Source organism: Salmo trutta, unplaced genomic scaffold (assembly GCF_901001165.1).
Source record: "Salmo trutta unplaced genomic scaffold, fSalTru1.1, whole genome shotgun sequence".
NCBI classification, from domain to species: Eukaryota; Metazoa; Chordata; class Actinopteri; order Salmoniformes; family Salmonidae; genus Salmo; species Salmo trutta.
Window position 1 is genome coordinate 20,276 of NW_021823073.1, and position 16,790 is coordinate 37,065.

Below are 16,790 nucleotides of genomic sequence, written 5' to 3' on the forward strand. Positions count from 1 at the left end.
ACACATTACACTTGTTCAAGATAGTTATCATGGCTTATCTCAAACACGGCTACAAACCATATTAATACAACCTCAAGAGGCTGCTGCAGTACATTATAGTTTCTTATTATACACATGATGAATTATTACCGTTGCTGTTCCCTCCTGAGGACCGAAGCTTGGGCATGCCTCCTGCAAAGAGACCTCCTAGTACTGGACCTCCTCCTCCTCCTCCTCCTCCTCCACCTCCACCTCCTCCTCCTCCTCCACCACCACCTCCTCCTCCACCACCTCCTCCGCCACCTTTGGGTTCTGTGAAGAAAGGTATTCAATCTCTTTTCCACCGGCACAAGACCATAACCTTTGAAATCATTATCTGCAGAAGGCCTTTGTAGGTTTCAAGTAGCTTCCATATTTCCTAATTGTTAAACTGAGGATGAGTACATTCTGAGTAAAGCCTTTAGAATACACACCATCAGAGAAATGTTTACTCACTGTCAATGATGGGTTGACTCCTGTCATTGGTGACAGCCTTCTTCAGACGAGCACCTTTGCCGATATCAGACAGTAAGGCGTTTCTTCCTTGCGCTTCATTCTTGCTGAGTGATGGCTTCTGTGTATTTGCCTGCGAATGTTGACAACATAAACACAAACAAAGAAGTTAGTTAAGTAATATAGGAAATTATATAGTATTACCTAGGACTACAACATGCACAATCACATTGCCATGCTGGAAACGCTTCCTTCCACTACCACAAGGTGTCCCTATTGAACAAGGTCAAAACTGTACTGACCTAAGAAATTTCCCTTCAATTACTCATGACAGAAGGTTCAATCACTCATGACAGAAGGTTCAATCACTCATGACAGAAGGTTCAATCACTCATGACAGAAGGTGATGAGAAGTTATGACAGAAGGTGATGCTGTCTTCAGCTAAGATTACATCTAAATTGAATGTTATTATTTAGTCAGAATGTTCCATTGTCATGTTAACTCATATTAGTAGTTTCAATATAACTAGGACGTCTTTGGCGTGCTTACCACAGCGAAGGTTGGGGGTGGGGGAGGGGCAGGGGGTGGTGGGGGAGGAGGCATCTTCTCTCTCTCTCTCTTCAGCTATTCTTCTACAGCTTCACCCCTGATGGAGAGAATACACAAAATCCATTAAATTAAATACTTCCTAAATATCCACACAAACAGTAGGCTTACAGATGCTATACACATAACCAGGCTGGACCGCAACAAACCTTCAGAGACATGGGAAAAAACACACACACACACACACACACACACACATCTCTCCAACTGGGCACAGACGTCTTTTTTCAAATCCAAACAGTTTTCCACTTTGATTCAATGTCATCACAATACTTTTTTCTTTTTTTTTAAATGACGTGGAAACCATGTTGATTCAACCAGTTTTTACCCAGCGGGCTTTCACCACAGTCCTTAGAGCAAGCCGTGTGACTGCAGACACATAATATTGTCCTTGCACAGAAATAACAGGATGTATTGAAATAACTTGCAAAGTACATGAGCTATAAAACCACAAGGGAAACAATCACATTGATCAAGAAACACTTCCTGGTACAGCAGACAGATGACAACCATCATCCAATCTAGGGATGTCCCCGACTAAACAAAATCTTGGTCGACTGAGAGTCGTCTGTACTTTTGATTGGTCAAAAATTTTAAAACGTCTATTTTCCCATATATACAGTTGAAGTCTGAAGTTTACATACACTTAGGTTGGAGTCATTAAAACTTGTTCTTCAACCACTCCACAAATTTCTTGTTAACAAACTATAGTTTTGGCAAGTCGGTTAGGACATCTACTTTGTGCATGGCACAAGTAATTTTTTCAACAATTGTTTACAGACAGATTATTTCACTTATAATTCACTGTATCACAATTCCAGTGGGTCACAATTTTACATACACTAAGTTGACTGTGCCTTTAAACAGCTAGGAAAATTCCAGAAAATGATGTCATGGCTTTAGAAGCTTCTGATTGGCTAATTGACATTATTTGAGTCAATTGGAGGTGTACCTGTGGATGTATGTCAAGGCCTACCTTCAAACTCAGTGCCTCTTTGCTTGACATCATGGGAAAATCTAAAGAAATCAGCCAAGACCTCAGAAAAAAATTGTAGACCTCTGGTTCATCCTTGGGAGCAATTTCCAAACGCCTGAAGGTACCACGTTCATCTGTACAAACAATAGTACGCAAGTATAAACACCATAGGACCACGCAGCCATCATACCGCTCTAGGAAGGAGACGCGTTCTGTCTCCTGAGACGAACGTACTTTGGTGCGAAAAGTGCAAATCAATCCCAGAACAACAGCAAAGGACATTGTGAAGATGCTGGAGGAAACAGGTACAAAAAGTATCTAGTTCCACAGTAAAACGAGTCCCATATTGTCATAACCTGAAAGGCCGCTCAGCAAGGAAGAAGCCACTGCTCCAAAACCACCATAAAAAAGCCAGACTACAGTTTGAAACTGCACATGGGGACAGAGATCGTACTTTTTGGAGAAATGTCCTCTGGTCTGATGAAACAACAATAGAACTGTTTGGCCATAATGATCATCGTTATGTTTGGAGGAAAAAGGGGGAAGCTTGCAAGCCGAAGAACACCATCCCAAATGTGAAGCACGGGGGTGGCAGCATCATGTTGTGGGGGTGCTTTGCTGCAGGTGGGACTGGTGCACTTCACAAAATAGATGGCATCATGAGGAAAGAAAATTATGTGAATATATTGAAGCAACATCAAGACATCAGTCAGGAAGTTAAAGCTTGGTCGCAAATGGGTCTTCCAAATGGACAATGACACAAAGCATACTTCCAAAGTTGTGGAAAAATGGCTTAAGGACAACAAAGTCAAGGTATTGGAGTGGCCATCACAAAGCCCTGACCTCAATCCCATAGAAAATGTGTAGGCAGAACTGAAAAAGCGTGTGCGAGCAAGGAGGCCTACAAACCTGACTCAGTTACACCAGTTCTGTCAGGAGGAATGGGCCAAAATTCACCCAACTTATTGTGAGAAGCTTGTGGAAGGCTACCCGAAACGTTTGACCCAAGTTAAACAATTTCAAGGCAATGCTACCAAATACTAATTGAGTGTATGTACACTTCCGACCCCCTGGGAATGTGATGAAAGAAATGAAAGCTGAAATAAATCACTCTACTATTATTCTGACATTTCACATTCTTAAAATAAAGTGATGATCCTAACTGACCTAAGACAGGGAATTGTTACTAGTATTAAATGTAAGGAATTGTGAAAAACTGAGTTTAAGTGTATTTGGCTAAGGTGTATGTAAACTTCTGACTTCAACTGTAGATACACCCTATGTTTGAATAAAATCAACTATATGTAGGCCACAGAGCTTGTCTGATGCTTTAAGCACTGTGATTAAAAATGAAGTCACACAAATTACTCAAGAGGGAGTTAGAGATCAATATAGCCTAACCAGAAGAAGAAACAAAACTGTTCCTGATCCTCCTCTTCCTGCTGCTGCTGCTGCTGGCCTTCTCAGATTCTGCCGTTAATCTCCTGTAGTTACTGGTTAGAGGCTACACCAGCGGCCGGTAACCTTTTCCATTTGGAGTGCCAAGTTATCGTACCATTTCTACTGATCCGTTCTGATTTTCATATGCACATTTTTCGTGGAACAGTTTCATTTAAATTATAATAAAGTCTTCATATCTCAAAATAAATGCAGTGGTTAATCAAAATGATATCTAAATGAAAATGATACCATTTTAAATGTAACTTCTATTGCCATTGGTAATATGTAAAAACAGGCTACATAAAGCCAACAACCACACTACAGCCTGCAGGTAGAACATATCCTGATGAAAACAGATATCCTATCAATCACATTGGCTCTGCATGGACTGTCTGTAACAAACATTGTATAACTATCAACTGGGTCCAGCCCAAAGCTTGTGCTAGCAAACTTGCAACATTGTATAAAATATTCTGGGCTGTCAGAGTTTCCGCACCAGTGAGCTCCAGACAAACACAGCTGTAGGCTATTTGTGCAAGGGATAAGCAGTAATCAGTTAGGCCTATTTTATGACGTTTCCACTGGATCAGAGCATTACAGTTTTTCCCCTTTTATGCTGAGTGGTTATCGAAAGAGAGCTGGGAATATTTTTCAAACAGGCTAGGTGCATGTCCTTACTCAACATTGACAGGAGCACTCCAAACAAAAGACAATTAATAAATTGACAACTCATAAATGGAATGAAATAAACCAAAACGTTTTTTATCAAAAGTGTAGCCTAGGTTGTTGCTCTGCAAACAACGTGTCCACTCTTACAATGACAATGGTAAGACTGTAATAATAGTATAATGAATGCATTACCGTAACCAAACAAACATTGTAGATTAGAAATGATGGGAATTAACGGTAGGCTAAATGTACTACTGGTGATAGTGGTGTGCCATCCCATCCGCAATGGACTAGTCCACTCAGACAGACTAGTCCACTCAGACAGGCAACGGACTAGTCCACTCAGACAGGCGACGGACTAGTCCACTCAGACAGGCGACGCACTAGTCCACTCAGACAGGCGACAGACTAGTCCACTCAGAGAGACTAGTCCACTCAGACAGGCGACAGACTAGTCCACTCAGACAGGCGACAGACTAGTCCACTCAGACAGACTAGTCCACTCAGGCGTTTATATTTTAGTTCAGTATATATACTGAACTAAAATATAAAACGCAGCATGTAATGTGTTGGTCCCATGTTTCATGAGGTGAAATAATAAAATCCCAGAAATGTTCTTTATGCACAAAAAGCTTATTTCTCTCAAACTTTGTGTGCAAATTTGTTTACATCCCTGTTAGTGAGCATTTATCCTTTACGAAGATAATCCATCCACCTGAAAGGTGTGGCATATCAAGAAGCTGATTAAACAGCATGATGATTACACAGGTGCACCTTGTGCTGGGGACAATAGAAAGTAACTTTAAATTGTGCAGTTTTCGGGTCTGAGGAATATTGCTGTCTGTAATAAAGCTACATTTTTGGGGAAAACTCATTCTGATTGGCTGGGCCTGGCTCCCCAGTGGAGGGGCCTATGCCCTCCAAGGCCCACCCATGGCTGCACCCCTGCCCAGTCATGTGAAATCCATAGATGAGGGCCTAATGAATTAACTTCAATTGACTGTGTCCGAGGGCCTTCAAAAGGGGGGGCCCCGCCAGTTCCCCATCCCTGTTATAGATTAGCCCAGTCCATATGTGATTTACATTAGTTATAGACTAGCCCAGTATGCATGTGATTTACATTAGTTAAAGACTAGCCCAGTCCATATACATGTGATTTACATTAGTTATAGACTAGCCCAGTATGCATGTGATTTACATTAGTAATAGACTAGCCCAGTATGCATGTGATTGGCAATAGTAATAGACTAGCCCAGTCCATATACATGTGATTTGCATTAGTTACCAGTCAACGAGAGAGAGGTGACAGTTTCAGCTGCAGAGGCCTCTATCTTCCTGTCAATGTGGTCAACAGGAAGACCTGACACGTAAGACACCCAACCCACCCTGTCTCTACATCCCCTCTCTCTCCATCTCTCTAAAGCAGCACCCTTCTGTCTCACAAAATCTCTCTACATCCCCTCTCTCTACTAAAGTACATTGCTCTCTTTCTAAGGCAGCACCTCGCAATCGCTCTCTCTAAGGCAGCACCTCGCTATCTCTCTCTAAGACAGCACCTTGCTCTCTTTCTATGGCAGCAGGGCACTTCCACGATAACAGAATTAGCTTTGACTTTAACATTGATTTCGAAGGACTAGTTTGAATAATTAACTAGAGAGAGAGAGAGAGAGAGAGAGAGAGAGAGAGAGAGAGAGAGAGAGAGAGAGAGAGAGAGAGAGAGAGAGAGAGAGAGAGAGAGAGAGAGAGAGAGAGAGAGAGAGAGAGAGAGAGAGAGAGAGAGAGAGAGAGAGAGAGAGAGAGAGAGAGAGAGAGAGAGAGAGAGAGAGAGAGAGAGAGAGAGAGAGAGAGAGAGAGAGAGAGAGAGAGAGAGAGGAGAGAGAGAGAGAGAGAGAGAGAGAGAGAGAGGAGAGAGAGAGAGAGAGAGAGAGAGAGAGAGAGAGGAGAGAGAGAGAGAGATTGCCCAAATTACAATATGACATTAGTTTCCTTGTAAGCGGTCTATATGTACATGGTATGACATGAACATGCTAATATTGGTAACAATGACTTGCATTGGATTTGGGCCAAAGTTAGCATTTCAAACAGCGGCCAACAAAACCAAAGCATAAAATGCTGTCATACCTTGTCAATAGTCTGCTTACAGGGTAAGGAAACCAATGCAATTACTAATCTCTCTGAACAGGGGGAAAAAACATCACCAAATTCCCTGAGAATACATTACATAGGATGAATAAACAAATAGAGCCACAGTCATACTACTTATCAAACGTACTGATATTGTATACTAGTTGTTGGGTTGGGATTGGCATGGGAGGTGTGTGAGTGTGTGTGTGAGTGTGTGTGTGGGGGGGGTGTCTTTGACCATTTCTTTGGATTCCTCATGTCTTACTTATTGTTAGAAAAAAAGGTTTGGTCCAAATCGGATGTTAGGTACTACATTTAAAAAATGGCCAATTTGGATGCAATCAATTAGCTTAATTTCTCAGAGATCAAATTATATTTCAATAATATAATGTTTCTGGAATGCTAGTCTTATCTGTTTCTAACAGATTTCAGAACAATCTGAGATGATGGGGGTTGAAATCCTCTCTCTTGTGCTTTTTGAGGTGGAACGTCCCCCCCTAATCTCTCAGCCCACCTCTTGATGACTTCAACACCCTCTGATAGGAACAGAGAGCAGTAGTGGAGGCCCATCTCTCCTCTCCAGCTCTCTGTAAGCCAGCGGGACACTGCGGTAGCCAGAACAGCTGACCCTGTCCTTGAGATGACAACATGATACCAACACCTGTCCTCTAAACCACTGCATTCCTGTGTTCCATTCCAGTGTTCCATTCCAGTGTTCCATTCCAGTGTTCCATTCCAGTGTTCCATTCCAGTGATGGTTGGGATGCTGAAACTGTCCTGCCCAGAGACACTTGACCCTCAGCTGGATCAGTATGACATTGTTGTTTCAGGGTTGAGGGGAGATTCCATCTATAACAATGTTCAGTCAATAAAGGAAGGATATGAGATGTCTGAAAAGTATTTCATGAACTGAAAATGACCCATATTAGTTTCAGTGCCGATTTTGAAACTGCCGACATGGCTTTATGGAGAAGTGTTCAACAACATCTAAAGGCCTCTGCAGACTTTACATTGGATTCAGTCTTTTACAATGATCACGTGCGATGTTACCGAATTCAAATCTTAATGTCAACCTGGCCAGATTGATTTGCTTCTGTTGTCACATTGTGTGATTGGCTTGAGAGGCGACATCAGCAGACCTCGGCTCCATTAACCACAGCGGTGTGGTTGATCTGACATGTGACAGCACCAGCAGGGTGGTTAATCTGACCTGTCGTCACATTGTGCGATTGGCTTGAGAGGCGACATCAGCAGACCTAGGCTCCATTAACCACAGCGGGGTGGTTAATCTGATCTGTGACAGCACCAGCGGTGTGGTTAATCTGACCTGTGACAGCACCAGCAGTGTGGTTAATCTGACCTGTGACAGCACCAGCGGTGTGGTTAATCTGACCTGTGACAGCACCAGCGGTGTGGTTAATCTGACCTGTGCCAGCACCAGCAGTGTGGTTAATCTGACCTGTCGTCACATTGTGTGATTGGCTTGAGAGGTGACATCAGCAGACCTAGGCTCCATTAACCACAGCGGGGTGGTTAATCTGACCTGTGACAGCACCAGCGGGGTGGTTAATCTGACCTGTGACAGCACCAGCAGTGTGGTTAATCTGACCTGTGCCAGCACCAGCGGTGTGGTTAATCTGACCTGTCGTCACATTGTGCGATTGGCTTGAGAGGCGACATCAGCAGACCTAGGCTCCATTAACCACAGCGGGGTGGTTAATCTGACCTGTGACAGCACCAGCGGTGTGGTTAATCTGACCTGTGACAGCACCAGCAGTGCCAGCCTCTCTCTATGCTTATGAGCAAATAAAGTGAGTTCGGAAAAACTGAAAGTATGCATCTTAAAATAGGTCACATATATATATATATATATTTTATTTAACCTTTATTTAACTAGGCAAGTCAGTTAAGAACACATTCTTATTTACAATGATGGCCTACCGGGGCCTCTCAAGCCAATCTGCCCTGTTCATTTTTACCTTGTCAGCTCGGGGATTCGATCTAGCAACCTTTTGGTTAATGGCACAACGCTCTAACCACTAGGCTACCTGCCGCCCCAAAATATACATATTCAAATATGTATATGCAAATAGGCTTCCCCAAAATAACGTTTATTAGAACGTTTATTTGGACTGGCGATTTTGTGCATTTATCAAAATCCCATCAGGTAGCCTGATTTCAGATGAATGTAGCCTAAACAAGGTTATTAGGGAAATTGTTCTTGCACAGCATGTATGCGTTTAAATAGAACCCATTATATTAATCTGGCTATTCACAATAATGTGCAAACTCATTGCAGCCTGTGTTGCTATTGGTCAATCACCGGGACCGTCTCGTAACACAAGCCGCACTACACGATAAAAGCCCAAAAAATCTGACACAACTTTGTTGGAGCCTACAACTGCACATAGTGGTACTGAACCAGCAGACCTAGACCCTGTTACACTGAACCAGCTAAAACGTAGTGGTACTGAACCAGCAGACCTCGACCCTGTTACACTGAACCAGCAGACCTAGACCCTGTTACACTGAACCAGCAGACCTAGACCCTGTTACACTGAACCAGCAGACCTAGACCCTGTTACACTGAACCAGCAGAACTAGACCCTGTTACACTGAACCAGCAGACCTAGACCCGGTTACACTGAACCAGCCAAGACGTAGTGGTACTGGACCAGCAGACCTAGACCCTGTTACACTGAACCAGCCAAGACGTAGTGGTACTGGACCAGCAGACCTAGACCCGGTTACACTGAACCAGCAGACCTAGACCCTGTTACACTGAACCAGCTGACCTCGACCCTGTTACACTGAACCAGCAGACCTATACCCGGTTACACTGAACCAGCAGACCTAGACCCTGTTACACTGAACCAGCAGACCTAGACCCGGTTACACTGAACCAGCAGACCTAGACCCTGTTACACTGAACCAGCAGACCTAGACCCTGTTACACTGAACCAGCCAAGACGTAGTGGTACTGAACCAGCAGACCTAGACCCTGTTAGACTGAACCAGCAGACCTAGACCCTGTTACACTGAACCAGCCAAGACGTAGTGGTACTGGACCAGCAGACCTAGACCCGGTTACACTGAACCAGCAGACCTAGACCCTGTTACACTGAACCAGCTGACCTCGACCCTGTTACACTGAACCAGCAGACCTATACCCGGTTACACTGAACCAGCAGACCTAGACCCTGTTACACTGAACCAGCAGACCTAGACCCGGTTACACTGAACCAGCAGACCTAGACCCTGTTACACTGAACCAGCAGACCTAGACCCTGTTACACTGAACCAGCCAAGACGTAGTGGTACTGAACCAGCAGACCTAGACCCTGTTAGACTGAACCAGCAGACCTAGACCCTGTTACACTGAACCAGCCAAGACGTAGTGGTACTGGACCAGCAAACCTAGACCCTGTTACACTGAACCAGCAGACCTAGACCCTTTTACACTGAACCAGCAGACCTAGACCCGGTTACACTGAACCAGCAGACCTAGACCCTGTTACACTGAACCAGCAGACCTAGACCCGGTTACACTGAACCAGCAGACCTAGACCCTGTTACACTGAACCAGCAGACCTAGACCCTGTTACACTGAACCAGCAGACCTAGACCCGGTTACACTGAACCAGCAGACCTAGACCCTGTTACACTGAACCGGCAGACCTAGACCCTGTTACACTGAACCAGCCAAGACGTAGTGGTACTGAACCAGCAGACCTAGACCCTGTTACACTGAACCAGCAGACCTAGACCCTGTTACACTGAACCAGCCAAGACGTAGTCGTACTGGACCAGCAGACCTAGACCCTGTTACACTGAACCAGCAGACCTAGACCCGGATACACTGAACCAGCAGACCTAGACCCTGTTACACTGAACCAGCAGACCTAGACCCGGTTACACTGAACCAGCAGACCTAGACCCGGTTACACTGAACCAGCAGACCTAGACCCTGTTACACTGAACCAGCAGACCTAGACCCTGTTACACTGAACCAGCAGACCTAGACCCGGTTACACTGAACCAGCAGACCAAGACCCTGTTACACTGAACCAGCAGACCTAGACCCTGTTACACTGAACCAGCAGACCTAGACCCGGTTACACTGAACCAGCAGACCTCGACCCTGTTACACTGAACCAGCAGACCTCGATCCTGTTACACTGAACCAGCCAAGACGTAGTGGTACTGAACCAGCAGACCTAGACCCTGTTACACTGAACCAGCAGACCTAGACCCTGTTACACTGAACCAGCAGACCTAGACCCGGATACACTGAACCAGCAGACCTAGACCCTGTTACACTGAACCAGCAGACCTAGACCCGGTTACACTGAACCAGCAGACCTAGACCCTGTTACACTGAACCAGCAGACCTAGACCCGGTTACACTGAACCAGCAGACCTAGACCCTATTACACTGAACCAGCAGACCTAGACCCTGTTACACTGAACCAGCCAAGACGTAGTGGTACTGAACCAGCAGACCTAGAACCTGTTACACTGAACCAGCAGACCTAGACCCTGTTACACTGTAGTGGTACTGGACCAGCAAACCTAGACCCTGTTAAACTGAACCAGCAGACCTAGACCCTGTTACACTGAACCAGCAGACCTAGACCCGGTTACACTGAACCAGCAGACCTAGACCCTGTTACACTGAACCAGCAGACCTAGACCCGGTTACACTGAACCAGCAGACCTCGACCCTGTTACACTGAACCAGCAGACCTCGATCCTGTTACACTGAACCAGCCAAGACGTAGTGGTACTGAACCAGCAGACCTAGACCCTGTTACACTGAACCAGCAGACCTAGACCCTGTTACACTGAACCAGCAGACCTAGACCCGGATACACTGAACCAGCAGACGTAGACCCTGTTACACTGAACCAGCAGACCTAGACCCTGTTACACTGAACCAGCCAAGACGTAGTGGTACTGAACCAGCAGACCTAGACCCTGTTACACTGAACCAGCAGACCTAGACCCTGTTACACTGAACCAGCAGACCTAGACCGGTTACACTGAACCAGCAGACCTAGACCCTGTTACACTGAACCAGCAGACCTAGACCCTGTTACACTGAACCAGCAGACCTAGACCCGGTTACACTGAACCAGCAGACCTCGACCCGGTTACACTGAACCAGCAGACCTAGACCCTGTTACACTGAACCAGCAGACCTAGACCCTGTTACACTGAACCAGCCAAGACGTAGTGGTACTGAACCAGCAGACCTAGACCCTGTTACACTGAACCAGCAGACCTAGACCCTGTTACACTGAACCAGCAGACCTCGACCCGGTTACACTGAACCAGCAGACCTTGACCCGGTTACACTGAACCAGCAGACCTAGACCCTGTTACACTGAACCAGCCAAGACGTAGTGGTACTGAACTAGCAGACCTAGACCCTGTTACACTGAACCAGCAGACCTAAACCCGGTTACACTGAACCAGCAGACCACGACCCTGTTACACTAAACCAGCAGACCTAGACCCTGTTACACTGAACCAGCAGACCTAGACCCTGTTACATTGAACCAGCAGACCTCGACCCTGTTACACTGAACCAGCCAAGACGTAGTGGTACTGAACAAGCAGACCTAGACCCGGTTACACTGAACCAGCCAAGACGTAGTGGTACTGGACCAGCAGACCTAGACCCTGTTACACTGAACCACCAGACCTAGACCCTGTTACACTGAACCAGCAGACCTAGACCCGGTTACACTGAACCAGCAGACCTAGACCCTGTTACACTGAACCAGCAGACCTCGACCTTGTTACACTGAACCAGCAGACCTAGACCCGGTTACACTGAACCAGCAGACCTAGACCCTGTTACACTGAACCAGCAGACCTCGACCTTGTTACACTGAACCAGCAGACCTAGACCCTGTTACACTGAACCAGCAGACCTAGACCCTGTTACACTGAACCAGCAGACCTAGACCCTGTTACACTGAACCAGCAGACCTAGACCCTGTTACACTGAACTAGCAGACCTCGACCCTGTTACACTGAACCAGCAGACCTAGACCCTGTTACACTGATCCAGCCAAGACGTAGTGGTACTTGACCAGCAGACCTAGACCCTGTTACACTGAACCAGCAGACCTAGATCCAGTTACACTGAACCAGCAGACCTAGACCCGGTTACACTGAACCAGCAGACCTCGACCCTGTTACACTGAACCAGCCAAGACGTAGTGGTACTGGACCAGCAGACCTAGACCCTGTTACACTGAACCAGCAGACCACGACCCTGTTACACTGAACCAGCAGACCTAGACCCTGTTACACTGAACCAGCAGACCTAGACCCTGTTACACTGAACCAGCAGACCTAGACCCGGTTACACTGAACCAGCAGACCTCGACCCGGTTACACTGAACCAGCAGACCTAGACCCTGTTACACTGAACCAGCAGACCTAGACCCGGTTACACTGAACCAGCAGACCTAGACCCGGTTACACTGAACCAGCCAAGACGTAGTGGTACTGAACCAGCAGACCTAGACCCGGTTACACTGAACCAGCCAAGACGTAGTGGTACTGAACCAGCAGACCTCGACCCTGTTACACTGAACCGGCCAAGACGTAGTGGTACTGAACCAGCAGACCTAGACCCTGTTACACTGAACCAGCAGACCTAGACCCTGTTACAATGAACCGGCCAAGACGTAGTGGTACTGAACCAGCAGACCTCGACCCTGTTACACTGAACCGGCCAAGATGTAGTGGTACTGAACCAGCAGACCTAGACCCGGTTACACTGAACCAGCAGACCTAGACCCTGTTACACTGAACCAGCAGACCTAGACCCTGTTACACTGAACCAGCAGACCTAGACCCGGTTACACTGAACCAGCAGACCAAGACCCTGTTACACTGAACCAGCAGACCTAGACCCTGTTACACTGAACCAGCAGACCTAGACCCGGTTACACTGAACCAGCAGACCTCGACCCTGTTACACTGAACCAGCAGACCTCGATCCTGTTACACTGAACCAGCCAAGACGTAGTGGTACTGAACCAGCAGACCTAGACCCTGTTACACTGAACCAGCAGACCTAGACCCTGTTACACTGAACCAGCAGACCTAGACCCGGATACACTGAACCAGCAGACCTAGACCCTGTTACACTGAACCAGCAGACCTAGACCCGGTTACACTGAACCAGCAGACCTAGACCCTGTTACACTGAACCAGCAGACCTAGACCCGGTTACACTGAACCAGCAGACCTAGACCCTGTTACACTGAACCAGCAGACCTAGACCCTGTTACACTGAACCAGCCAAGACGTAGTGGTACTGAACCAGCAGACCTAGAACCTGTTACACTGAACCAGCAGACCTAGACCCTGTTACACTGAACCAGCCAAGACGTAGTGGTACTGGACCAGCAAACCTAGACCCTGTTAAACTGAACCAGCAGACCTAGACCCTGTTACACTGAACCAGCAGACCTAGACCCGGTTACACTGAACCAGCAGACCTAGACCCTGTTACACTGAACCAGCAGACCTAGACCCGGTTACACTGAACCAGCAGACCTCGACCCTGTTACACTGAACCAGCAGACCTCGATCCTGTTACACTGAACCAGCCAAGACGTAGTGGTACTGAACCAGCAGACCTAGACCCTGTTACACTGAACCAGCAGACCTAGACCCTGTTACACTGAACCAGCAGACCTAGACCCGGATACACTGAACCAGCAGACGTAGACCCTGTTACACTGAACCAGCCAAGACGTAGTGGTACTGAACCAGCAGACCTAGACCCTGTTACACTGAACCAGCAGACCTAGACCCTGTTACACTGAACCAGCAGACCTAGACCGGTTACACTGAACCAGCAGACCTAGACCCTGTTACACTGAACCAGCAGACCTAGACCCTGTTACACTGAACCAGCAGACCTAGACCCGGTTACACTGAACCAGCAGACCTCGACCCGGTTACACTGAACCAGCAGACCTAGACCCTGTTACACTGAACCAGCAGACCTAGACCCTGTTACACTGAACCAGCCAAGACGTAGTGGTACTGAACCAGCAGACCTAGACCCTGTTACACTGAACCAGCAGACCTAGACCCTGTTACACTGAACCAGCAGACCTCGACCCGGTTACACTGAACCAGCAGACCTTGACCCGGTTACACTGAACCAGCAGACCTAGACCCTGTTACACTGAACCAGCCAAGACGTAGTGGTACTGAACTAGCAGACCTAGACCCTGTTACACTGAACCAGCAGACCTAAACCCGGTTACACTGAACCAGCAGACCACGACCCTGTTACACTGAACCAGCAGACCTAGAACCTGTTACATTGAACCAGCAGACCTCGACCCTGTTACACTGAACCAGCCAAGACGTAGTGGTACTGAACAAGCAGACCTAGACCCGGTTACACTGAACCAGCCAAGACGTAGTGGTACTGGACCAGCAGACCTAGACCCTGTTACACTGAACCACCAGACCTAGACCCTGTTACACTGAACCAGCAGACCTAGACCCGGTTACACTGAACCAGCAGACCTAGACCCTGTTACACTGAACCAGCAGACCTCGACCTTGTTACACTGAACCAGCAGACCTAGACCCGGTTACACTGAACCAGCAGACCTAGACCCTGTTACACTGAACCAGCAGACCTCGACCTTGTTACACTGAACCAGCAGACCTAGACCCTGTTACACTGAACCAGCAGACCTAGACCCTGTTACACTGAACCAGCAGACCTAGACCCTGTTACACTGAACCAGCAGACCTAGACCCTGTTACACTGAACCAGCAGACCTAGACCCTGTTACACTGAACTAGCAGACCTCGACCCTGTTACACTGAACCAGCAGACCTAGACCCTGTTACACTGATCCAGCCAAGACGTAGTGGTACTTGACCAGCAGACCTAGACCCTGTTACACTGAACCAGCAGACCTAGATCCAGTTACACTGAACCAGCAGACCTAGACCCGGTTACACTGAACCAGCAGACCTCGACCCTGTTACACTGAACCGGCCAAGACGTAGTGGTACTGGACCAGCAGACCTAGACCCTGTTACACTGAACCAGCAGACCACGACCCTGTTACACTGAACCAGCAGACCTAGACCCTGTTACACTGAACCAGCAGACCTAGACCCTGTTACACTGAACCAGCAGACCTAGACCCGGTTACACTGAACCAGCAGACCTCGACCCGGTTACACTGAACCAGCAGACCTAGACCCTGTTACACTGAACCAGCAGACCTAGACCCGGTTACACTGAACCAGCAGACCTAGACCCGGTTACACTGAACCAGCCAAGACGTAGTGGTACTGAACCAGCAGACCTAGACCCGGTTACACTGAACCAGCCAAGACGTAGTGGTACTGAACCAGCAGACCTCGACCCTGTTACACTGAACCGGCCAAGACGTAGTGGTACTGAACCAGCAGACCTAGACCCTGTTACACTGAACCAGCAGACCTAGACCCTGTTACAATGAACCGGCCAAGACGTAGTGGTACTGAACCAGCAGACCTCGACCCTGTTACACTGAACCAGCCAAGATGTAGTGGTACTGAACCAGCAGACCTCGACCCGGTTACACTGAACCAGCCAAGACGTAGTGGTACTGAACCAAGAGACCTCGACCCTGTTACACTGAACCGGCCAAGACGTAGTGGTACTGAACCAGCAGACCTCGACCCGGTTACACTGAACTAGCCAAGACGTAGTGGTACTGGACCAGCAGACCTAGACCCTGTTACACTGAACCAGCAGACCTCGACCCGGTTACACTGAACCAGCCAAGACGTAGTGGTACTGAACCAACAGACCTAGACCCGGTTACACTGAACCAGCAGACCTCAACCCTGTTACACTGAACCAGCAGACCTAGACCCTGTTACACTGAACCAGCCAAGATTTAGTGGTACTGGACCAGCAGACCTAGACCCTGTTACACTGAACCAGCAGACCTAGACCTTGTTACACTGAACCAGCAGACCTAGACCCTGTTACACTGAACCAGCAGACCTAGACCCGGTTACACTGAACCAGCAGACCTAGACCCTGTTACACTGAACCAGCAGACCTAGACCCTGTTACACTGAACCAGCAGACCTAGACCCTGTTACACTGAACCAGCAGACCTAGAAACTGTTACGCTGAACCAGCAGACCTAGACCCTGTTACACTGAACCAGCAGACCTAGACCCGGTTACACTGAACCAGCCAAGACGTAGTGGTACTGAACCAGCAGACCTAGACCCTGTTACACTGAACCAGCAGACCTCGACCCTGTTACACTGAACCAGCTGACCTAGACCCTGTTACACTGAACCAGCAGACCTAGACCCTGTTACACTGAACCAGCCAAGACGTAGTGGTACTGAACCAGCAGACCTAGACCCTGTTACACTGAACCAGCCAAGACGTAGTGGTACTGAACCAGCAGACCTCGACCCTGTTACACTGAA

The 16,790-nt window shown here is 47.5% G+C and overlaps 1 protein-coding gene across 1 annotated transcript in view; it reads right to left on the reverse strand.

The window, feature by feature from the left end:
* The window catches only part of LOC115188771 (WAS/WASL-interacting protein family member 1-like), a 40,587-nt gene that overhangs the window by 6,351 nt on the left and 17,446 nt on the right, over positions 1-16,790 (reverse strand). Inside the window, 3 exon segments of the mRNA XM_029747612.1 lie at positions 130-291; positions 475-604; positions 1,022-1,118. Of these exon segments, the coding sequence (XP_029603472.1) occupies positions 130-291; positions 475-604; positions 1,022-1,075 (346 nt within the window). The 5' untranslated portion in view covers positions 1,076-1,118.